Source organism: Canis lupus, chromosome 21 (assembly GCF_003254725.2).
Source record: "Canis lupus dingo isolate Sandy chromosome 21, ASM325472v2, whole genome shotgun sequence".
Lineage (NCBI taxonomy): Eukaryota > Metazoa > Chordata > Mammalia > Carnivora > Canidae > Canis > Canis lupus.
This window is the reverse complement of record NC_064263.1, coordinates 6,320,588-6,346,390: the sequence shown is the minus strand read 5'-3', so window position 1 is coordinate 6,346,390 and position 25,803 is coordinate 6,320,588. Positions and strand designations below refer to the sequence as shown.

The 25,803-nt window shown below is 45.1% G+C and overlaps 1 protein-coding gene and 1 long non-coding RNA gene across 12 annotated transcripts in view; one reads left to right on the top strand and one right to left on the bottom strand.

The window, feature by feature from the left end:
* Positions 1–25,803, top strand: part of AMOTL1 (angiomotin like 1) — a 170,081-nt gene that overhangs the window by 116,567 nt on the left and 27,711 nt on the right. For all 11 annotated transcript variants that reach the window (XM_035703702.2, XM_049098818.1, XM_035703700.2 and 8 more), the window contains 3 exons: positions 4,404–4,695; positions 11,259–11,403; positions 12,576–12,665. In XM_035703702.2, coding sequence (XP_035559595.1) covers positions 4,404–4,695; positions 11,259–11,403; positions 12,576–12,665 — 527 coding nt within the window. The remainder of the gene's footprint in view (positions 1–4,403; positions 4,696–11,258; positions 11,404–12,575; positions 12,666–25,803) is intronic.
* LOC118351770 (uncharacterized) lies at positions 4,691–25,272 on the bottom strand. Its single transcript, XR_004807704.2, has 3 exons — positions 24,490–25,272; positions 22,937–23,038; positions 4,691–5,856 (listed from the first exon to the last, which is right to left on the bottom strand). It is a non-coding gene; the product is annotated as an uncharacterized LOC118351770 (long non-coding RNA).

Here is a 25,803-nt window from a genome sequence, read left to right as displayed (position 1 = left end):
AAAAAACATGCATGATAAAAATTTGAGAGAAAAGACACATGTAAAAAAATCAAATAATATTACATTTAAATCAAAATTCAGGGAACAAGAAATGTGATATAGGCCAGTGGTGGTAGGTTGTCAGGATTGTGATTTCAGCTGATTTTAAGTTTGGAAAAAAGAAATGGATACCAAAAACAAAAAAAACAAAAAAAAACAAAAAAACAAAAAACAAAACAAAACAAAACAACAACAAAAAGAAATGGATACCAATTCTGGGGTCAGGCTCTGTGCAGCATGATCCAAGTCATTGACGATGGAGGGCCAGTCTGTAAGACTTCCCCACATGACCCCCATTTTGTCTCTTAGATGTGACTCTTTAACTGCTGGGGTTTTTTGTTGTTGTTGTTTTTTGTTTTTATTTTTAAATACATCACTGTGGACTTAGCTTTGCTCAGACATATTTAAGTAACTGGTCACTTACTGGTCAGTTGGGTGGCACACGGAAAAGGTCACTTTCTGCAGTATTTCAAGGCTTATTGAGTTCCTTGAGAAAGGAGCAGGATCTGTTGGTGGTACCTGCCTCAGGTTTTGTGAGCATTAAGTCAGGTGATGATATGTGGTGCCTGACAGATAGCATAGACCCACGATAAGTGTTAGTTGAATGCTCTGCAGACAGGACACTAGCTTATGAAAGATAATAATGTGGACTGTAAGGAATAATCCACAAGAACAACTCAAAGGCTGATATTCAGCCTTCATGCTTCCCCTGAGGCTGCTTGAGCCTGCTGAAGGTGTGACGCTTTTGTGTTAGGGTATAATCCTGGACTCCTTCCTGGGCTGTGGTTGCTCAGACTGGGCCTCAGGAACCCAGGAGTGAAGGACCAAAGGGTGTCTGCCTTCCCTCCCTGCTCTTACCAGGCTAGGGAAATAGTGAACTGAGTGGGCTCTTGAATCAGAAAGACTGGGTGTGGATCTCCTTTATGATCCTGTTATTTCTATGACATTTTGTAAAGTTACCATCTTATGCTTTGTTTTTCTCCTCTAAATGGGCTGACAATGAGACCTATTTTAAAAGGCAATTATAAAGGTTAAAATGAGTTGCTGCCATAAGGGTTAGCATTTATTGGAATTCTCGTGCATGCAACACTCAGTGCTAGGCTTTTTTTTTTTTTTTTAGGGGCTGTGGGATTCAGAGGATAGTAGTAATGGTGATTATAGCTCACATTTGTCTAGTTCTTGCTTTGTGCTGGGCTTTATCCATATTGTTAACCCCTCAAGTCTTGTAGCATTGAGCTAAGTAGTACATAGTCCCAGGAAACCAAGACACATGGTATCAAATAAGCTAGCTCTGTGACTTCACAAACTACAGGGTAAGTAGGCTCACAAGTAGATAATGATAGCATAGAATTCTACACGCAGGTGTTTTGCAATACATATTGGCTCATATTCCATCTTTTTCCCTTTTCTCTGTGTCCCCATTGGTAGGGACATGACCGATCAATAGCAGTATCATTGGAATCTGAGGATGGGTTGTTCCTCATATGATCTCATGGGCAATTGTCCTGTCCTGTCCCAACACTCTTCTCTCCCCCTCATTTACACTAAGCTTAAATCCACCTGGTCCAGATCTTTGATTTCACCAAGCCATTGGCTGAGTAGTGGAGCCAAGGAATAGAAGTTTGCTGTCCTGCCTGCGCATCAGCCACTGTGTTGTGGGATTTATTGAATGTGTAACTGAGTTATGAGGTCAGTGTTCTCTTTAGTAGAAGAGTTCCCATTTTGAAAAAGTATGTTCTTTTCTGCCCTCTAATCCTGGCAAACACCTGTTTTCCTGCATTGCCACTCATCACCATCTAGTCACCATCGTGGATGGCTTAAACTGGCTTTCAGGAAACACTTCCTTTTTGTTCTAGATCAGAAAAAGATGAGAACCCACCATTGACCGTAAGTGAGTTCCAAATCCCAGAGTTTAAGAAATGTTAAAAGGTAGATTCCCCAGCCCAAAGTTGCCTGGCTCAAAGGGAAGGCCCGTGCTTCAGCCTCATCTTTGCCCACCTTGGCTCCAAGGAGACATGCCACATTTGTCCCTTGCCTTGGACAAAGTGTGAAGGGAGTACTTGAAGCTGGGAACAGGCATCTGCCTTTGAATCAAGGCCGTGTAACATGTCGTGTTTGGCTTCTTGCCAAGGCAACCTCTTTCCATGAAAAATACACCGTAGGATTTAGCCAGCCTGTAGGGGTACACTTCTTCAATAACAGATTTGGGGTTTGGGGAAATCCATACTTGATAAGAGTTCTTGTAATCTGGAATGAAAACTGGGCCTTATGAATAACACTCAGGAGCATTTCACCCTTGCCATGGAGTTGGACGTCATACACACAGGACAACACATATTCACATACACCTGTCAGCACAGAAGGGGCACAAATTTATCAAAATGCAGAAACATTTTATTTCTAAAGAGATAGATGGACAGTTATATATAGTACAGAGCGGGAAGGAGGAGGGGTGGTTCACATCTCCCCACTGACAGCATTCTTTCCTGAAATCTGAAAATGCCTGGAAGATGGAGGTCACTTAAGGATTCAAGGATCAAATTGAGCTCCGTGGTTCTCCACCTTGCCTTGGGGAACTTAGATCCAACAGGAAATGGAAGGGGCTTCCTGATTGGAGGCTTAAGGAAATCTAGTTGGGAAATACCTTCTGAGTGAGGTTGAGAGCTCTGGTCTTTGTTACCAAAGCAAGGCCTTTGGTAGGTCATGTTGTTAGGATCTGCTGGATTTCTTCTGAGGTCATCTTTATGAATGTCTGCATATCCACTTAGGGAGGGCTAAAGTGACCCTCGCCAAATTTTCTTCTAGAGTGCGATGCAACATTTAGCTGCCAGGAGGAATCCTGGCTACAAGAGATGCTTACAAAATGAGCAATATAGAGGCTGACAGCATCCAAAAACATTCCTGCAAATCTATTTAGAAGGAAAATAGAAGGCCAGGTCAGCCTCTTGGGGAAAGTGGGGTGGGGGGACTCTGAGAGCTTTGGCTACAGCTGGCCACGAATCACGAGAGGAGACATTAGTGTCAAGAATTGGAAGCAGGAGCTGGATCTCCAGAGGACTCCACCCTGTGATGCAGAACGTGGGTAGTTTAGGGATGCTGATAATTCTTCACAGTCCAGTTCCCAGACTGAGAGACCTAAAAGGTCAGGGAGGTCACTAAAAAATGAATTTTCCTGAGTCTGCAGAAGACAGGCAGCTGAAGTTGAAGAACTAGCCACCTAGATCATCATTGCTGCTTCCACCTGCAGAGGTGGTGGTGGGAGCCCTTGGCTTAGGCGAGAGAAAATACGACGATTCTTATGGAACAGGTAACAGAATAGCGATGAGGGGACAACTGGGACAGAGCCAGAGATGGCAGCTCATGGTTTCAGATTGAGGAGCTAGTGCCTGGGCTTTGAACCTTCTTTATAATATGGCTAAGAGCCCCAGACCTCTCAGCCCGGCAAATCAAAACAAAAGACTTGTCTCTTCCCTAAGACTTGTCCATTTCATTGGAAGGTAACCCTCGTCCGTCCATTGGTGTAAAGTCCCAAATCTAGGAGTGATTTTTAAATTTTCCTCACCTCTCTCCCTGTCCGTGATATATCCAGATGTATCCGGAAATCCTCCCTGCTTTCCCTCCTGCTACTGCCCCGTGAGACTCCCTGGGTTCTCCCCTAGGCCACACCTTGGCCTCCCTGCGGGGCGCCCTTCGTCCATTCTAGCCACTGTGCGTCCCATCCCCACACCACTCATTGGCCACCTCCCCCACAGGCCATAGGCTGCACCCTAAGCACAGGGTTGACCTTGGCTTACAAAGGCCCTCGCCCATTGCCCTGGTCTTCCCTTGTACCACTTTTGCTGACGCTGCTTCATATCGGCTCTCTCTCTCACTCACTCTCTCTCTTTCTCTCTCGTGCTTGGTGCTTGGCTAAGTCCTGATTTAGGCCCCATACACCTGCTAATTCCCCTACCTGGAATGCTATCTTCCTCCCCTTGGCCCCCTTTCCCCAGCCACTAATTCTATCCAGTCTGCCATTCAGACTTCAGCTCAGGCACCTGCGTCTCTTCCCCGACCTCTCAGTATGAACTAGCCACTCAGTCCCTCCTGTCCCATTACTCTGCAATGACCTGGCTTTGCATGATGACTTGCCTGTTTCTGTCCCCAAGAACATGAGCTTCGTGAGAGCAGGGCCTGGCCACCAAAACGGTGCTGATCCAGAGGGCGATCACGTTATCTGTCTGTGGGTGAGGGGCCGAACCTGCCAGTACAGGGCACTGATGACCCGTGGAAGCAGGGGCCTGTCGCTAGTCCATGTCTCATTGGGACTTTCTCCTCCCACTGCTTTCCCGGGGTCTCATGCCCAGTCTCCGCTTCCCTTGCAGCCGTCCCTGCCAGCTCCCGTTCCCGTCGACAGTACAGCAGCACAGCCCGATGTCTTCCCAGAACCCCCCTGTCAGCGGGCCACTGCACTCCGTGTCCTTGCCACTGCCGCTTCCCATGACCCTGGCTGCTCCGCAGCCTCCACCGGCCGCCTCACCCAGCCAGCAGCTTGGTCCTGATGCCTTTGCCATCGTGGAGCGAGCCCAGCAGATGGTGGAGATCCTCACTGAGGAAAACCGGGTGCTTCACCAGGAACTTCAGGGTTACTACGACAATGCTGACAAGCTCCACAAGGTATGTGACCTTCGTAGGAGGCAGGAGAGGGAGATGGTTCTCTGGAGGGGACAGAATTTTTTTACCTGTTTATGGGGTGGTGGATGCACTGACGCAGTGACCAGCAGCAGCCCCTTTTGATGCCAGGCACTGTGCAGAGCTTTAGGGAGATAAAGAAATAGGATACAGGGCCTGCCTTAGAAGAACTTATAGTCCCAAAGTGGGCATGTCACCCAAGCTCCTACCTGCAGTAGAATGTTAGGCGCTTGCAGGAGGTATGGTAGGGGTGTGGCCTTGGGTCTGAGACCCACAGGTAAGTAGTATTTCCCCAGGTGGACGGTTGGAAGAGGGGGCGCTGAAGGGAACACAGAGGAGTGAGTTGGGAGAGACAGGTTTGTTTTGACATCCAGGAACCTCAATGATTGCTGTGTTGGTTTCATTAGCTGGTCTCTGCAGGAAGCAGCATGGTCCCAATTATTGCCCACCATCCATCCTTCTGTTTGGCATTTGTCAGGTGGGGAGATGCCATGCAATTCCAGCCCATGTCGGTGTCATGGGGACACCAGGGTGTGTGGCGGCCTTCGTTCGTAGAGCTTTATGCTGAGAGCCATGTAGGAAAGCCTCCAGCAAGGTGAACTGGCGTAGGCAGTGATTTCATGATGAAAAGCGTCAGCCTCTGAAATTCCTCTGGGAGAACAGAAGAGTGAAGGGGGCAAAGGCAATATAGGGTATTTTGGGGCAGCAGAGCCACAGGGCACTAGAGTTTCCTTTCTGGAAGCCAGGAGGCCTGTGTGGTAGGAGTGGTCTTATAAGAGTCTAAGTACCTGGCTCTGTCCTAGACAATCAGGGGCTTTTATAAAGAGAAAAGGTAGGAATAGAAACGCTGCCTGACTACAGGAGCATTGCCATTTGGTCCCAAGTGACAGTTAATGCTCCCGGCTAGCTGGCCAGTGGACTGTTCACCTCTTAGGTTAAGGTGTGGTCTTTTTGCTGGTCAGCATTTTGGAGTGGTCAGGGCCTCTGATTTCCTGGCACTGCATGGCTGGAAGCAGTGGGTTTGATGGTACAAATGTTCACAGACAGAATCTGCCCCAGCACGTTCGTGCAGAGCTTCCACCGAAAAGGTCTGCAGCTCTCTGGAGTCAAGACCAGACTTGGCTTAGAGAGTTCTGGATGCCTTCCCTGGAGGGAAAAAAAGAAATGAAAGCCAGAAACAAATGGGCTGCCCAAAGTTTGTGGCCTCACTCCCACCCTAGTCGTACCCCAGCAGCTGGGAAACCAGCACACTGTCTCGTGGCCTTGGCTGTAAGTCACTGCTCAGGCCCAAGCCTGCCTCGTATACCTCCCGGGGCAGCTTCCTTCTAGGCGCCATCTGAACTTTGGGAACTTTGAGAGGGAACTTTCCCAGTCCCTCCTGGGAAATAAGTAGACCTTTCTTCTCCCTAACAAAGCCCTGTGGCAGACCTGTCTTACCCACCTGAGCGCAGTTTGGTTCTGGGTCTTTCCCTGGCTGTCTTTGAATAGTTACGTGGAAGATGCAGAAATTGGGAGGTCTTGTTTTTCTTTCTTGACTTCTTTATTAACATGTACTTTTCACTGATCTGTTAAAACGTCTCCCTCTTGATTTCAGTGCACATGTCTGTTTTGAAAAACAAAATCAAATCTCCCAGGGACTCAGCTTCCCTGCACAGGGGATAATTCTTAAACATTGTGGCCAAAAGGATTTTGATGATTGAAAGAGGAAAAAATCAAAAGTTATTTCCCTTCTGGAACTCAAAACTCCTTCTGTCCCTTGAATATTATAAATGGTTCTATAATCATCACATCATTAACCAGTCATATATCAAACTGGACTTGTTAGTTTGAACACCCAGGTTTTGCTGGAGACTGCTGTATTAATCAGTAGTTCCCTGGCTGTTTGTTAACAACTTAGGAGCAAGAGACCCAAGGGCTGCATGGAGTCTGTGACTTAACATTTTGTGGCTTGTCCCTGAGGTGGGCCTTGCCCCAGGTCTTCCCGGCACATGGGATGCACGGCTTGGCTCATCTGTCAGCAAGTCTGGGGCGGGGACCATCGGATGAGATGATGACCTCACTTCTCAGTGAGGATGACCCTGCTTCAGGTGGAGACACGTACAGTGCCAGAGGATGTGGCCACCGAGTGCCAGCAATAACATCCAGTCTCAGATCCTCACGGTGTTGGGAGCCTTCGTGGAGATTCGTTGTAAGGGCAAAACCAGAAATAGATGAATTTTTATGACAGGCCCTAGCCAGGAACAGAGCAGGAAGGCATGACTAAACTGAGAGTGTGAGCATGCCAGAGCGCGGCCTAGAGAGGAAGACCCTGTTTCCAGAGAGGTGCAAGGTGGTGATTATCGCTGTTGGTGTTGGAATGACGGCTGAGGACCCCCAGAAAGAGAAGCTATTTGTAGGTTTTCCTTTTGGTCACTTATTTGCTCCTCTTTCCTCCCAGTTTCCCTGAAACCTAATTAATAGCTAAACCTAATTAGTGGGACCAGACGGTGGGCTGTTGGGAGGGTCGGTCTCAGAAGTCATCAAGGCACACATGGGCATTTGAAGGGATGGAGCCAGTATTGATGGTTCCCTGGGCTTGCTTGCGTCAAGACCCTGGTCTGTGGTCAGTGCAGCAGTGGTGGCTCTGATGGGGCCATCTGTGGCCGGTCTTTGTCCTGCAGGTCTCTGGGCTGTGCGCTTGAAGGGGCCCAGGGAAGATATCAGTATCTAGAACTTGGAATGGCTCAGGTTTTCTCCAGGCTTCCCACTCTGCTCCTAGTTCTGTTTCTGGAACAAGGGAGTGCTTCCCTGTGGGATTCCGTGGCCTATGCCACTTGGCCTGAAAGCCTCCTGACATCGGTTGGAAGGTAGGTGGGTGCCGTGGAGGCAAACCCAGGGCTGTCTTCACTGGGTTGTACTGGGACTCTGAACTGGCCTGGGAGGCTTGAGGGTGGGTGGGTTATATAAAAGCCAGCCTATCCAGCCTTCCCCTCATCTCTAACGAACATCAGGGGGGGTTCACATGTTCCGGACGTGAAGATATATGGTTCCTGTTCTGAAGGAGTGTACAATCAAATCATAGAGCTTTAGACTGAACATTCTTAAAATTCTCTGCCAGTTTCCCACCCCTTAGGGATCCTCGCTTCATGTCCTTGAAGGGAGATCATTCATCTTTTTCTTGAATGCCCAGAGGAGAGAAGCTCCCTACTGGGCATACTTCCAGAAAACATAGTTAGGAAAGTCTCCCCTTTGCTGAATCAAAATCTGCACCCCCTTGAACTTCCTACCTTGGCCATAGCTCTGTCCTCCCTAACCACACCAAAGGGGAGTAATGTCTCCATCATGACAGCTGGCACTTCCCACAGGAAGTACCTTGTTCTGAACTGAGACCCTTGGCCTTACTGGGCAGCTACAAGCATATCCCGGGTCCTGAGTTTTGGAAGAGTAAACCATGCCACTGTAGGGCTCCTACAATTTCCTTAGTGTGCAAAGGGAAATTCTTTGCGGAAGGGAGCGAATGCACAATCGGGTGTAGTTTATTAGTGCCTGAGTCTGTCTTTAAGAGTCCTACGTTTGAAGATTCATTCATTGATCTGTGTTTGTCAGGGACAGGGCACCGTTGTAGGCCCTGAGGGATGTTTCTACACTCAAGGGGTTGACAGATGGGAGATGTGACAGTCACATGCACAACAGAATTCCGGGCAGGTGAACGAAATCAACTCCAGAAAAGTTCCTGTGTCCTGTGGAGTTGAGGGAAGGCTTCCTGGTTGTCCTGGATGGGAAGCAGGAGCATCAGCCTCCTGGGGGATGCCTCAGGGTCTGTGCTGGCTTCCCTAGCACAAGGTGACACCCTTTGGCCCCCGAAGAGAACTGTCCATCCCTGAGACATGCCCATCTGTCTGAAAACAACGGCCATCATTTTTAGGTGAAATTAACATAGAAATGGTGGTACATTTTGGAGCTATCTCTTTGGAAAACAAAAATTAAAAGGAAGGAACATAATTTGTGGGAAGGGCTATGAACAGGAGTCAGGACATGTTGTTCTCTCTGCTGCCCCGTTACCAATAATTCATGGTATCTTTGGAAGAAACAGAAAGGCCTGTTGAAAGGAGGGGTCCCATGAAAGAACCAGCTCTGGTATGAGGAGACCTTTGGGAAGATCCCATGGTAGTTGGTGGCCACTCTGTGGAAGTCCCCATGATATCCAGCCTCCTCACTGGCCTCTTCCCAGATGTGTCTTCCTGGTTCCATTGTAACCTCTGGGGCACTGACCCCATCCTCTCTCCTTAAGTTTATGGCACTGCCGGCTTTCCATCTCGCTCATTGGCTCCTCTGTTGCACCTGCTGAGCAGTGTGGATATTCCACCCCCGCCCTCCATCCCCCCATTCCCTCCCCAACACCTCCCCCCACTTGCTCCATCCTGGGCTCTCTCTCATCTTTTGCTCATCTCCCTAAGTGGTCTCCGCTTTCTAACTTCAGCTGTCATCTGGACACAGCAACACAGTGACACAACCCCTCTCCCACTTCTGGTGGAACCCTGCTCCCCAGAAATGCTTGCCAGCGGCTCTGCAGGCACCTCAGACAGGGTGCCTCCGAACCCAGCCTGGTTTCCTGGCTCTGTGAAAGCTTCTTGTCACCTGTTTGGGCTGTCTCATCACTTAGTCTTCTAAGCGCCAAATGCTTGTGTGTGTGTTTGTTCATCCTTCTCCTTTACCATCCCGAGCACTCTCGAAGGTCTGTTGACTCATCAGCATCTTTACAGTTTGTTCTTTCAGTTGTGCTGGTTCCTGCCCTTGTCGCCTGTCATCGAGCTATTCATGTGAGCTTCTCACCTGGGCTCATTTCCTCTGGCTTCCTCTCCTACCCCCATGCACAACCTCTTCCTTCAGTGGTATCTCTTTAAAACCTTAGACAGGGTCCTGCTGCCCAGCTGCTTATAACCCTCCACCCTCCATAATCTACCTCCCATGCCCCTGAAGTCCTTCCTTTGGGCCGAGGTGCTTCCTAATGTCCCGCTCTTGTCCCTGGACTACCTCTAACATCAGAGACACACACTTTCTTTCATGGCCTTGTGCCGTGGCTCCTGCCCTTTCTTCTGGCAATGGCACTCTTTGGCCTTTCCTGCTTGGCAAAGTCCTGTTCATCCTTCAAGGCTTATTTTAAGTGACATTTTCTCTGAAATCTATCTCTCTTTTTTTTTTTATTCATGAGAGAGGCAGAGACATAGGCAGAGGGAGAAGCAGGCTCCCTGCAGAAAGCCTGATACAGGACTCCATCCCAGGACCTTGGGATCATGACCTGAACCAAAGGCAGATGCTTAATCACTGAGCCACCCAGGCATCCCCTGAAATCTTTTTTTTAGAGAAACCTCTTCTTACCCCTGCAAAGTGACTTTATCTCGAGGCTGTGAGAGCATACAGAACTGCCACAGCCCTGACCATGTTGCTTGGAGAAGCACGTGTGCCTGGGTAGAGGCCAGTGCTAGACCGTGAGCTCCCCAAGACCAGAAATGATCTTACTTGTTTCTGTATCATTGGCACCCAGGCACATAGAAGACGTGCTGTAGATACCTGCTGTATCAGGATGTGTATTATTTCTAGGGATCTCAGCAGGGACTTTCTGATCTGAGCAGTTTGAGGTACAGGCAGTGAGGGAGCCTGGCTCCTGGTGGCATGGCTCTCCTGTGGACCAAGTGAAAACACAGTGCAGGTCTCGGTGTCCAGTGAGGGGTGTTAGTGCTTCAGCCCTCCCCACCTGCCCTCTGGTCCAACTCAGAGCAGCAGCGCATGGAGGTTCCATGCTCCTCTCCTACATTTATGCGATGCAAGAGTAAAATGAGAGTTGATGTCTACTTCAAAAAATGCACTACTATAGGAGACTCCTGCTAGAACAATTACAGCTACTTGTTGTAGATTTAAATCTGCCAGAGATTAAAGGCATACATCTCTTGACTTAGTGAAAAATGAAAAAAGAACGATTTTCACTCCATATCTTTCAATTCGTTCATATAAAGAGGTTTTCTGTGATGCGTTTGTATGTAATTAGATACAAGTCTTTAGTCCTTATGTAGATAAGTTCATAGACAAAGGGCTAAAAATGCTGTGTACTGATGCCTCTTCTCGTGTGGGTTTTACATTCCTTGGGGGGTAGGGGGGAGGTCCCTGGAAGAGCAGTGCACTTGGAGTCTGGAAATGCGGGTTCTGCTTGTGGTCTTTTCATTGTTCTGTACATTAACATTTTCCCCTTTCCTAAAGTGAGAAGAATAATACTAGTTATAAATTGCCATACAAAATACAGGAGGTTGAAGTTAGGTTTAAATTCACCCCTCCCTGGTCCTTGTACTGAGAGACTTCTACTGGTAGCATCAGGTGGTCCAGCCAAACTTGAGAACCTGCTGTTTACAGGATCCTGATGTGGCCCTTAGCGGGCAGAAGGGTTGTAGAATCGACTCTGTGATGTGTAGACATGCAACATGGCCTTCACACTCGGAGTATCAGAGAGGCAGGCTAACAAATGCAATACGGGAGCATGCCAGGAATCTCACTTTCACGTCACTTCTTTCTTTCAGTTTGAAAAAGAACTTCAGAGAATTTCAGAAGCCTATGAGAGCCTGGTCAAGTCCACTACCAAGCGAGAATCACTGGACAAGGCGATGAGAAACAAACTGGAAGGCGAGATCCGGAGGCTTCATGATTTCAACAGAGACCTCCGAGGCACGTCCGGCCCCATCTGCATGCTCCCCACCCCAGACTCCCGTGTAGCTGTAGCCTGGCTTCGGGTTCACAGTGTGTCCAGTAGTCCTGGGAAGTCCAGCCACCTGGGGCAGGGGCGCTCAAAGAACAAGATTGTTCTTTTCTCCTTTGTGGGTTGCGGGTTGTGGGTTGCTGCCCTAGGCCCAAGAGGTGGCAACTTCTGTGCACGAGTTCCTGAAGGTGAGGGAGTATACGTGTGCAGCTCCTTCTCTGCTTTAAAAATACCTAATGATCTGCTTCAGATTTCCTCAGTAAAATAAAAATAAAAACATAACTTCAAAATCTTAAAAAATAACAAAATAAAAGTACTTAGCCATAACTTTGCAAGGGAGATTGTGTGAAAACACCAATGTTGGATGCCCAACCCTTCCCACACCAGGCTGAGTCATTTGGTAGCACTTTGAAAGCCACCACTCAATACTTGCTGGATGTAGCATAGAAGATAGAGCTAGACAGTATCCCTCTTGGAGGGAAAAAAAAAATTCCCCAGTTGTGAAAAGAGTAGACATGTATAAATTCCTTGAAAGGTGGAAGCTACCTGCTGTAGGATCTTGGCAGTCTCCAACACACAGAATGATTAACCCATAACATTTTACTTGTCTTCCAGCGAGCCCAGGCACTTTTTGGTTGCCTTGTCTCAAACCAAGTGGTTTGAGCAAAGATAGAACTCAGTAGATAGAATCTTCATCCATTGGGTCCATTTTGCCTTTTTAAAAAAATTTTGGTTTTTACATAATTGTTATTTCTATTTTTTTGCTTCCCCACTACTGGCTAGACGTAGGACTGGTGGTTGGGGATAGACTAGGACTGGGTTTGAGGCCAAGGAGATATAGCCCCTTTTCAAGGACTTCCAAACAGTTTTGCTGGCCTTCCAGGCAGAGATGCAGTTGTCAGATCCTGTGCTCAGCTGCCTCTTGCTGCTGACATTAGACTGCATGAAGGGACAGAATGTGCATCTGAAGACTTTTCTCTGGGTATTTTGGAAACTCTTTTCTCTCCCCATGAGTGATTCAGTTTGGGATTCCTGCCTTAGCATCTGCATACTCAGCTCTTGGCACCTATGTCATTTCTGGTTGGGATGGTGACTTAAATCCATATGCATTTCTTCATGACCATTTCTTTTCTGTTCACAGATCGCCTGGAGACTGCCAATAGGCAGCTGTCTAGCAGAGAATACGATGGGCATGAAGACAGAGCCACAGAGGGGCTTTACGCTTCCCAGAGTGAGTCTCCACATTCTCCAAATTGGTATTCTTAAAAAATGAGGGCCTGAGGAAAGAGTCGTGTTAATTTTAAGTAGGTTTTTAAGTAGGCTGTTTGCTCCTTGTTGGTTCATGTAGCATAGAAGCTGTTGGAGGGGGCCTAGGTCTGCCAGACACAAAGCCAAGGCTGATTTCTATTATTTCAGCAACGTTTATTCTGTCCTTCTGACCTATGGTTCCTCTCTAACATCCTCCAGGAAATAGCAACATCATAGTCTTTCCTGGCACTCACCACTTAGAGAGAGGGAAGGAGGCCCATGTTGGGATCTGGTCCTCCTGGCATGTTTTGTGCTCTTCAGATTGAGCAGTTCCGGACTGGCTGCCCCTAGCAGCATCAAGGTACCGAGAGTCTTATCATGCATCTCCATGTGTGGTGCTTGTTTCCAAAAGTCACTGAGCCCACTGCAGTCCAGAATAAAATGATCATTGGCACCCTGGACCTCTAGATATATTGGGAGAATATTTTATTCATCGAACCAGAGGCACATGATAGAAACAAATAGGTTTTGAGAAGCCATTGATCAGAGATTGAATCTCTGCAAACCCATTATAATCATAAATGTAAAAATCCTACTCTTTTCTTTTTTTTGAAGCTATTTAGAAAATTGAAGTTATTTCTGTATCAGCATTCTTTTTTTTTTTTTAAAGGTTTATTTATTTATTCATGAGAGACACAGAGAGAAAGGCAGAGACACAGGCAGAGGGAGAAGCAGGCTCCTCGTGGGGAGTCCGATGTGGGACTCGATCCCAGGACCCTGGGATCACAACCCGAGCCAAAGGCAGAGGCTCAACCACTGAGCCACCTAGGTGCCCCCATATCAGCATTCTTAGCAACATTGTAGATCAAGAGCTCACAAACTAAAGATAGTTGGTTCCCACCACAGAAAGTCATGTGTTCAGACACTGGCCATGCCTCGTACAATGGTGGTATTCTGACGCTTGGCTCCTGAGTACAGCCATATGTTTTCAAGGCTGGGAAATAATCAGTTAAATTTTCTAATTTCCAATACTGTTTGGTTGGGTTTGAGCTCCTTTGGTTCCCCCAAATTTATTCATGGTAGCCCTCTAGTTATTGGTCTCAGTTTCGTGTTTTAAATTCTGTTTTGGCAAATGGACACTGATACTTCAAGGGATTTTGCTGCAGACTCCTTGAGTGTCTTACAGTAGATGACTTGGCCTATGTTCAGATTTACATAAACAGCTGTATCAGTGTCTTGAATTGTTAGCTTTCCTAACAGAGTTTTTCTCTTCTTGTGGGTGCAGTCGATCTACCATCTCATCTGAGCTTTCATTCAAAAGAAGAGTCATCTGTACTCTTTGCATTTAGGATTTTAAAATATGGCTTTTCGATGACCATGTGCCTGGGTAGAGGAAGTGTCCTGCTGGTACTCTACCTTCTTGTCAAGGGATATTATTTTGTCATTTAGTTCAGGTCAAAATGGAAAAGCCAGTTAGTTTCATCTGAGGGGCATTGGCTGTAGCCTCCTAGCCCAGACTCTGCTAATGGAATATTAAGATTTGGTGTTGTGTGAGTTGAGAAATGTTCCTGAAAACTTTAACCTCTGGCAGAAAGCCAAAACATCAATAATGAAGGCAAAGAGGGCCTTCCAGTTTTACAGGGAATGATTTGTTCTGTGCAAACATGCTTCACTGTTCCAAAGGCATAAACAAGAGAGTCCAGAGGCATTTTTCAACCTTTTAAAGGTATCTCAGTGTCAATGTGTAATATAGTTGAATCTAGGCAGGGTATATGAAGCAGGTTTGCTACCAGTGATATCTAACAAACTTTTCAATACCTAGTCTTTACAGGATAGTTGTGCCTTCATCACAACTTTGTAATTATTTGCATAGCTCTTCCTTTCCTGGTGTGGCAAGAGATGGACTTGAGATGTTATTTCTAATTTGCAGATAGGATTTTTTTCTTAGTGAATTGTAAGAACTCTTTTTATATGAAAGAAATTAACATGTTCTCTATTGTATATGTTGCAGGTATTTTCTTCAGTTTTCTTTTTAATCTTTGATTATAATGTTCTTTATGTTATAGGAGATATTTTTAAGTAACCATATTTATGCCTCCTAGGCTTTATATCCTGCTTAGAAATGCTTATCATTCTCCAGGATTGTAAAAATACTCACCTATGTTTTCTTCAAATGTGTTTATGATTTCACTGTCCACAAGGTGTATATTTTTGAAGCTAATTTGGGAGGCACAGTAGAAGAGAAACTTACGAGGGACTACTTAGAGGTAAGGAGACAGGTTAACAGATATTTTGGTATCTAGACAAGAGGAGTAGAGGGTCCTCACCTAAGACAGAAGTAGTGATGGCAAGTAGGGGACAGAGAAGTAAGTGACAAAATTAGCAGGACTCAGTGACCAGTTGAATAATGGCAGTGAGAGAGCCAGAGAAAGGGGTGTGACTGAGCAACTGGATAGATGATCACCCTTTACCAAAAAACAGGAAGAGAAGCAGGTTGGGGTTAGCTAACAAGTAAAGGTTTGGGTATGTTGAGTCATCTCTCGCTCTAGCCTGTAGCTAAGTGAACAGGTATAACAGTAGATGCAGACATACCTAGAAGGCTGGTGATGGGCAGTGTCCTCTGTCAGGTTTTGGTGTGACAGAAGGGTAGGCTGGAATTACCATCTCTCTTCGTCATTAATGTGTCCCATTTCTGTATCCTTTTAGAAACTCTATTATTAAAAGACTTTTTAAGTGCTTAGTAATAATAGTTATAAACATTGTGCACTCAAAAGGAACCATCCTTTTCAAGTGAATCTTTTGAGATTCTAGCCCTTGGGTAAGAGAAATAAAGACTGCTGACCAAACAGTGGTAACTCCTCTGGATAACACAAGCCAAGGAGCTAAGGCTAAGTTGTGAAGGCCAGAACAAACACGTTGGCCAATGGAAAAATTAGAGGGAAGGAGAAAGTAGAGACTGGCTCATTTGGACTTCTTGTTAGGCGTTCATGTTGAATCTAGGAGTCCAGGGCCAAGAAGACCCAAGGAAATCTTGTAGTACAGTTGGCCAGTAGGGCTTTTGTAAAGCTCTCTCAGATAATGAAGGGCCCATCACTAAATATCCCTGTTGCCCAGATTAGTTTGCCTTTGAAGACACTCAAGGCTCTTAAGTTGGAGCCCAACAAAGACCTTTGTAGATTGCTGGTGTGCTTACTACTTAGCTCTACAGGTTGAAATGAACACTAAACCGGATGATTATTCTGACCCCCTTTGGTCATGAAATTTGTCTGTATTAATAATCGCACTGAATGAAGTCTTTAGGAGTTTGATGACTGTGAGGAGTTGTTTTTCTCTATCACCTCATGGTGTTGCATCACTCGCTTTGGAGGAATTCAGTTTTATTTGTTTTCTGGATTTGTGTGTTTATTTTTCTGAATATTTTTGTAACTGAACTGCTCCTGAAAAACAGGACATCTAGACAATCCTTATTTTGTCTGTCTGTGTGAAACTGGGGCTTCTTTGTCCTTTAACATCTTTTACCTTGCTGAAATCCCTGGTTTTCCCATTTGTTTGTTTTGCACCTATGCGCTTGTGCACATTCTCACATGCACACGCACACACACACACACACACAAAGCAGAGGTGGGCCATTGGCCACCAAAGGCAGTGTCCTGGGAATGTCTGTCGTCATTCTTAGCTCTGTCTTCTCAGTTTCTTTCTGAAAACTGATAACTCTGCAGAATTCCCATGCCCTTCGGCCAAAAAGCCAAAAATAAAATATTAGATACAGGGAAACTAGACTGGTAGAGATTATCTTATCACGTTCTCGAGTTGAGTGGGAGCTGATTAGCTGTGGCATATGTGTGTGATTCCAGGATAAAACCAGCCATGTTTGGGGCACCTGGGTGGCTCAGTGGTTTAGTGTCTGCTTTTGGCTCGTCCTGATCCTGGGGTCCTGGGATCGAGTTCTGCATCAGGCTCCCTGCAGGGAGCCTGCTTTTCCCTCTGCCTATGTCTCTGCCTCTCTTTCTGTGTCTCTCATGAAAATATAAATAAAATCTTTTAAAAAACCCAATCAGCCATGTTCCACAATGTGCAAGAACTTGTCTCCATCTCTTTGGGGTTCTTGAGGCCTCATAGGCTCATCATATTTGGTTAAACCTTAGTCTATGTAAGTTAGATTCTAGCTGTTAAATGTGTTCCTCTCTAGGGATCCCTGGGTGGCGCAGCGGTTTAGCGCCTGCCTTTGGCCCAGGGCGCGATCCTGGAGACCCGGGATCGAATCCCACGTCGGGCTCCCGGTGCATGGAGCCTGCTTCTCCCTCTGCCTGTGTCTCTGACTCTCTCTCTCTCTCTCTGTGTGACTATCATAAATAAAAAAAATAAATAAATAAATAAATAAATAAATAAATGTGTTCCTCTCTTACAAAAAAAAAAAAAAAGATGTTTTGGACATTCCGTTATTTGTCTAAGTTTTTGAATAATGGGTGAATAAGTCAGAACCATATGGATATGATTTCTCCTGTAATTCTCACAGAGTTGGAAATTAACACCAAAAACTGTCTGTGACCAACTTATTTTAAGAATGACAGTGATTTGCCATGTTCCGTGCATCTTGTAATCATCATCTTTCTCTTGAATCCTGTTTGAGGCACTGATTTTCTGTCCCTTGTAGAATATAAAAGAGACTAATGTAATTTCCTGGAAGAACTCCCATCTAGTGTTGGTGATTCCCAGAAGGGCTTGTGTGAAACACAAGACAGAAGTTACAGTGACATAAACATTGGTTCCATTGACCCACATGGAGCATCAGGAGATTGTTCTGAATCCTCACTGGGTTTCATTACATCCCGTTGTAGGTTTCCATCAGGCTTCATTAGGAAGGACAGGTTAGATGTTGTCACGTATGGATGCTTGGTTTTTCCCTCCTCTGGGCCTGCTGGTGCTTATAGCTTCTCCCAACTTGGAGCAGAGCCCACTGCAGTGCTTGTTCCATCTGCATTCCATATGGGTGGGATTTATTTGCACAGATGCCCTCCTCTAGATGGGAGAACTGTAGACATTCTTTACCAGTATCCACAGTACCCATCCCCAACCCTCACTGAAAGCCCTTGAATCTTTCCATGCACCTGCCACTCAATAAATGTGTATTAAGGGAGTGAATGAAAGTGGAAAAACCCTCATAACAATAAGGCTGGAAATTCTCTTTCTACATCATCAGTATCAAAATATACTCTTTAGCTCAATATCTCCCAGTCATATTTAGAGATAACTGGGTTATCTTCAGTTACTTGAAGACATGAGGCAAATTAGTAAAAGAACTGTCAGAATAGAAGACACTTACAAATGCTCAGGGGGCACCAGGGAGACTCAGTCAGTTGGGCATCAGACTCTTGGTTTTGGCCCAGGTCGTAATCTCGGGGTTTTGAGGTTCAGCCCTGTGTTAGGCTCCATGCTCAGTGTGTAATCTGCTTGAGATTCTCTTCCTTTACCTCCTCTCCCTCTGCCCCTCTCCCTGCTCCTGCATGCGCATGTGCTGTCTCTCAACTAAATAAATAAAATCCTTTAAAAAATTGCCCAGATTCCCTTTTTGGCTTCAACTCTCCCTCCTTCCTTTTTTGGTATATAGGAAGCTTCCTTTTTTGGTATATATAGGAAGCTATCCTGGTAAGGGAAACCTTTTACTAGTAAGGACAGAATTTAATAGTATTTTTTAATAGTATTTTTCCTGAAAGTTGGTATTAATACAGTTGACTTTGGTTTCCTTGACTCCTTCTCTTTGACTCCACTGTGGTTGTATTGAGGATGCAAGTTGGTTGTGGTATATGAAGATTTTCATAGCAACCGGCCAGGTGCTCACATTGACCAATCCGTACACCATTCCAGACACCCCAGATGAGAGCCTAGGCAAAGGGAAGGGACCATGAAGCCTGCCAAGGCAGTATCATTTAAGTAGAGAAAATTTTCTTGCCCTAAATTAACTGACTTTCTTTATAGACAACCCCTATGTTTAATAGGACTGTGCAGTCCTAAATATCAAGGTTTTGTTAGGCATAGGCTTAAGCAAATAATTTCGGATCAGTTGCTACATCTTCTAAATCCTAGTCTCTCACTAATATACTCAGTGACTTGAAGACAGTTCCTTCATGTCCCTATACCTCCATTTTTTCTAAAGAAATAGAATAAACCTGATTCAACCAACAGGGCTCTGAGGGATAAGCAGTGCTGGAAAGGCAAAGACTTTATAAAATGCATTTATTCTGTAAGGCTGCTTCCTACCTCCTTGCATCCTCCCTCCATCTACCTCAGCACCCACCTTCTCTGCCACGGCCTGACAGTTTTTGGGGTGGGGAAATGGGCCATGTTCCTGAAGAATGCCTGCATGGCTCACCGAGCCTTGCTGAATTTGGAAAGCAGAGCAGGTGCATGCTGAAACCACTTGATCAACCTTGACAGGCAGCGCTGAGAAACTTCAAACCCCCAACAATCAGATGCACACTCAGGCTGCAGGGCATCTGTTTATGTTCAATCAAATCTCCCCAAGTGTGAAAATTAACATTATTAAATTTAGGCTGATTTTCTGTGCTTCAAGAACCAGAGCTGATTGAAGAACTGTCTCTTGATTGTGCGTTGACAGTGGTTTCTAACAACTGAACATGAGTTATGATTGTCATATTGTTGGTCTTAAACTTTTTGTTGCTTGGCATTCCTCTTAGGGGATTGAAAAATCAAATGCCTTTGACTTTATTAGGGTCCACATTTCTTTAACTAATTCCTGGATGGATGGATGGATGGATGGATGGATGGATGGATGGAGTAAGCCCAAAATGAAAAACATGCTAAAGTCTATTTGTATTTCATGTAAAGTCAGGAAACTCTCATTTTCCCTGACTGTTCAGAACCAAGAAATCCAGGATTCTAGGTCTCAGCTCACATCAAATGGCAATTGCCAGGGAAGTCTTCCTGAGAATAAAGTGAAGTCTTTTATATCCTCCTCCTACTCCTGGTACTCTCCCCCTTGTTAATGCTCATCACAGTTGTACATAAATAACTGTTTGGATGGTCATGTTCTGTCTTTCCTTCCTAAACCATACGCAGCATGAGGGTTGGGGCCCCATCTCTCTTCACCGTTGCAGTCTTAGATCTTTGTACTTCCAGAACCTGGTACAGCGCTTGGCCCTTAGAGTCATTAAATAAATATTTGTTGGGTAGTCAATAAAATAACGATGATATTTAACCAAAGATATTGGCTGTCCACTCTGAGCTAGCCGTGTTCTAGGCCACAGATGGTGAATAATTTTAGGCTTGGGGGCCATACCTACTCCAGTCTGTCCCTGTGGCCTGGAAGCTGCTCTAGATGCTCTATAAGCAGGTGAGCATGGCTGAGTTCTAGGGAAACTTGATTTACAGAATCAAGAATCAGGCTGTGGGATTTGGTCTGGAGGCCATGATGTGCTGACCTCTGTGCCAGGTACTAGTCAAGGAAGGAGAGAAAAAACAGGAACCTCAGTAAAAGGAGGGCGGAAAAGAAAGACCTCCTGAAGTAGTTCCTAGATCTCGCTCTATGAATTGCCCAAATTTGTAAACCAAGATATAACTGTCAATGTCTTTCCTGGGAGTCATATTTTACTTGATCCCTAATCTGGTGAGCATGATGATCATCATTTTAGATAAACGGAGACATGTAGGAATGCAGTCACTGGGTTTAGCTACCAGTGAGGATCCAGAATTTGCTAATGATGGGTATACAGCTGGGCAGGATCAGCCTGTGGGTGATGGTGGGGAAACAACCGCTGGAATACTGAGGTCTTAGTACCAGTACCAGGAGTTTCTTAGTACCAGAAACTCCTGTCATAAGCAGCCTTCTGTGAGATGAAGGCTGCAGATTATGGAGAGGACCTTGAAGGTCACAAATATGGTCACCAGCAGTGCATGTATGCTCTGAACCAGAGCTCATTAAACAGCCATCTGAGGGGCACCTGGGTGGCTCAGTGGTTGAGTGTCTGCTGTTGGCTCAGGTTGTGATCCTGGGGTCCTGGGATCAAGTCCTGCATCAGGTTCCCTGCATGGAGCCTGCTTCTCCCTGTGCCTGTCTTTGCCTCTCTGTCTCTCATGAATAAATAAAGCCTTTTTAAAAAAGCCATCTGATTGCCACTGTGAACGACAATGTTGTCAGAGGCTGTTGAGCTGATGGTTAAAAGTTTATCCTTAAGTGTAGCTGTGATTTGCTCCCTTGTATCTGTTCTTCAGGTCATGGTTCAGGCCAGCCTGGCTGTGGTCATCAAAGAACAGTAACAGCTGCCAACATTAATTGAACACTCTTTGTATACGCCAGGCACTCTGCTAGTCTCTGTAGGTACATGATGTCTTTTAGTCCTTCAACCTGTGAGTTCAGTATTACAGGTATTTTACAGACAAGGACCTGAGGCCCAGGAAGGCTGAGTGGCCAGTCCATGGCCATACAAGGTGATGAGTGGAGTAGACAGGTTTTGAATACAGGTCGTTCTGAGTGTGGAGCCCAAACTTGTATTGAGCAGGTGTGGGGAAGCCCTTCTTGTGTATCAGGAGGCACAAAGAGGTTGTAATGTCAGCCGTGGCAGTGGTGGACTCCCAGTGATTTTAGAACTCGTTTAGTGTAGCCTGCATGTTTAACTAATGAAGAAACTGCAGCAAGAATGATCCAGTAGTTTCCCCAAGGCCCCATAGGTGTTTAATGGCTAAACCATGATGAGAATTGAAACTTCCTTATTTTTTTTCTTCCTCTCTCTAAAGGTAATCTCTTTTGACTCTAGAGGTGATGAAAGATTTCACATTTTTAAAAAAGATTTTATTTATTCATGAGAGACACACAGAGAGAGGCAGAGACACAGGCAGAGGGAGAAGCAGGCTCCCTGTGGGGAGCCTGATGCGGGACTCGATCCCAGGACCCCGGAATCATGACCTGAGCTGAAGGCAGACGCTCAACCACTGAGCTACTACCCAGGTGCCCAAAGATTTCACATTTTTATCTCAAGAAGAATCTGGGATAGTAGGAGGATGTAAATAATCCCTTGCCAGAAGTGTTATTTGGTTGCAAATTACTAAGCCCAGCACTGTGACTTAATAAAAGTAATAATAATAATGATAATAATAATAATAATGTCTTTGGGTCTTCTCAAGTGAGTTCTAACTACTGGAATTAACATTCTGTGCTTCTGACTTCTACACATCTATCTTTGAACCCTGGCCAATTATAACAGAAGGCTTTGTTGGATAATCCAGTATCTCTCTTCAAATACAAAAACAAAAAATTGTTGAGACCAGAATAGAGCTTAGAGTCTTAAAAAAAAAGTTCTCTCAAAATATCTATGAAATTAAACTTTTTGTTCTTGAGATGATGAAAAATAAAAAATAAGCAGAGTACAATGAGTAATTCTGTGGTGCAGTTCCTTTACAATTCGTTTATGAAACTATTTTTGGTTCACAAATTGTAGTGAGAGCATACAGCTGGATCTTCATGGAATCAGAGAACTTTGAGGGGACAAAGTGTTTGTTTTAAGTCCAGAAAATTTGGTCTTAGACCATTAAAAATAAGCTTGCATCTGTTACTAATTTTCTTTTTGCTTACAAAGACTGTGGTTTGGTAGAAAGAAGAGAAAGAAAAGGATCAGTTCAAAGCAAGTTACAAAAATGACAATGAGAGGTGTTGCCGAAGTCGAAGGAGGCAGAAAATATAGCTGCAGACAACACATTTCTTTGTCCTCGATCAGCCCTAGAAGGAACCACTTGTTGCCCAGGGTAAAACAGCTTCCCCGGCATAAATGTCTCCTTGGGCCAGGCGCTGGTGTTAAACCTTATCTGCCATCCAAAGGACCCATTTGAAAATCATAGCTTTCTATACATACATATTCTTTTTTTCCTCCTTAAAGATTTTATTTATTTGACCGATTGAGAAGAGAGCACAAGCAGGGGGGAGGGCAGGCAGAGGGAGAGGGAGAAGCAGGGAGCCTGACTCAGGGCTTAATCCTGGGACCTGAGATCATGACCTGCCTGAGCAGCTGCTTAATCAGCTGAGCCACCCAGGTGCCCCACTATGTATATATATTCTAATAATGCCTTAATGAATGTCTTAATCAAAACAGATAGAAGTATATACTGTGTACCTATATACATAATAAAATTTATACACTTCACGTATGCAGTATGAGGAAACGTAGCAACCACCACAATCAAGGTAAAGCACAGGTGGATTCTGGGGCCTTTTCCTTGCCTCTGTCCCTGTGTCTGCTTACTCACTCTCCGGGTCTTCACATCACTGCCCCCTGTATCATGTCCAGGTCTTATGGTGGTTTTCTACACAGGGAGCCACACTATCTGGTAGGCCTTTCTTCCTGGTGCCTGGAAGTAGAAGTGTCTGTGGTTCATCTTTATATATTAAGAAAAAATAAAAACAAAAAATAGGCTTCTGTTCTCTGATGGTTATAGAAAGCTTGGTTTATAATTGATTCACAAATATGTGTACAGTCGAAACCAAGTGCCCCGTACCTCCTATATTTATGTGGTGCTATTCATTGCCTAATTCGTTATTTTGCTGTCAGCAGTGACAGGGAAGTAGCAGTACATTTTTATTTCAAGTAAAAACAATAATAAAAGTTGAAGACTGAACCATACCTTTGGAAGCTGAGTGAATGCATGGATGTCTACTCAGTCAAGCAAGTTAGTAAGCTGCATAGGTCATAAATTTGAGTAGGTTCCAAAAAACCCCACACCCATCAATTATACCTGAATCACGTAAGTACAGTTTCCAGCACTAAAATGCAACATGAAGACCAAATCAGAGAAAATTGTGTTTTAAGAGATTATGTTGTATTCAAGAGAACGTATTTATAGAAAATTAAATTGAAGAGAACTACTGGTATTCAAATATTTCTACCACATCATAGCTAAGGTAGCTTGCTTTTGGTGCTACAAATTCCCTTTGAGGCCTGGACATTAAAGAGCAACAGATAACTTATATAAAATATAAGTTGTATGTTTTATATAACAACCTATATATTCTGTTGTATAACAAAAATAGATATTAAGACCAAAATGTATTATTTTTGTTCATTAAATGAATAGAAAATTTTCTGGTTAGGTTTTGTCGCTTTCTGGTGATAAGGACCTGAAAACTAGCATTTTAAACTTTTATTTTAAAGACTGAGTTAGAATTTGATATGTGTCAGTAACATCTTCTTCCTCAATAACCTGCCACAGCTTCTGACCCGTGAAATACTCCTGTTGTCTTAGATTCTTACCATCCTACAAAGGTAGTGTGAAGTACGCTCAGTAGGAAGAGTCAGACAGGTAGGCGTGGGCCACTGTCCGTGAAATACAAGGCAGAAGATGGTAAGGACTCGTTGGACAACTCCCTCCACCTGGCGCCCCCTCGACAAAATGTCTGGGCTCTCCTTTGTAGGAGAGATCTGCTTTATGGAAGCAATCAGAAAAGCCTCAGGCAGCGAGTAACCTTCAGGGTGGGCCTTGAACACTAATTAGTATTTTAGAGTCATTGTGTTGCCATAGTACTATGTAAAAGGGACACTCTCTTTTCCTTTTAAATTGAAAGTAAATTCTAATTTTTTAAAAAGATTTTATTTATTCATGAGAGACAGAGAGAGAGAGAGGCAGAGACACAGGCAGAGGGAGAAACAGGCTCCTCACGGGGAGCCCGATGTGAGACTCGATCCCAGGACCCTTGGTAAAGTTGGCAGTAGCTGGACTCTCCCAGCCCCCCAGTTACATTGGGCTCAGGGAAAAACTCCTCAAAAACCTGTTATATCAGGAAAGGCCTAGAAATTGATACCTACTTAGGAAGAGCCAGGTCACAGCTTTGTTTGCTCACCAACTGCAGCCGTAAGTTGGAGTGCTGAATTAAAAATGAGCAGGGCAGCACACGGTGCTATGAAACCACACCCCCACACACCCCGCCCCTGCCATGGATTCCATCCTTGGAATTCCTCAACAGAGGTTGCTAGGGCCCACCATGCCATGGTTCAGCCAGCAGTCAAGCTTGGCAGAATAAAATTCTGTTGTAAAGCTCAAGACACGGTGTCCAAGGCATCGTAAGCCCCCAGTAATATGTCTGCTCTTGCTGTTTTTTATAGAATGTCTGGTACGTGCCAAGCGCCACAGTAGGTATTTCACAGTGAGCTGCTCTAAAGCTCACATCAGTCATGCAGAGGACATCTCACTAGTTCCATCTGAGGAGATGGAGTCCGGCACATCTCATGTGTCCAAGGTGAAACCACTGTGCGAAAGTGCCAGAATCAAACCAGGTCGGCCTGGCTACAAAGCTGTGCCACTGCTGTGGTTTCCAGAATAAACAGTATAGGAGCAGACATCCTCTGTGTAAATGGGACCAGAGCCATTGGCTAAACAACCCCCTGCTCCACGCATTTCAGGGTAATTCATATCCACTGAGTAAACAGACCATTCTGGGCAAGAGTTCTCTTGTGTCAACTTGCCTGTTCTAGGAATTCTCAGTATATACATTGGAGCCCAACCAAAAATTCAGTGTGAGGCTGGTCTTTCTTGAGATATCCCAAGGGGCTTAGCTAATAATAAGCTGAAGGGACCTTCTTACGCAGTGGTTTTGCCCATGGGACTCTTCCCTTGGCATCTCCTAAGAGATGGCCTTTAATCTAGAATGGCTCTGACATACCTCCGACCTGTGTCTCCAGGGTCACAGGCCCCCCACCCTCCCATCCACAGGCTCACTGCCTTGATGGCCTCTCCTCCCTCACATGGTAGCTTGAATTAGATGTCCTCTCTGAGCTCTCATGGCACCTGTGTGAGTGTATTAGAGAAGCTTGTCCCATTGCCTTCGCCTGTGTCCTTGTTCTCTTCCTGCCTGATTAAGAGTAGAACACCACGACCGACTCATCATCTTGCAGCTCCAGAATTGATCAGACTTTTAGAAACACCAACGATAACCACAGGATTATCATAGTCGACGTTACCTGGGTCCTTAATAACCATTTGCATCTGTCAAGTAGATACTGTTGTGATCCTCCCTGTAAAGGCAAGGAAGCCGAAGATTCCAGGAAGACGTTCATTTGCTTCAGTCACAGAACTGTCCATGGTGGAGCTAAATGTGAAGCAGGCAGTTTGCTTCTAGAACC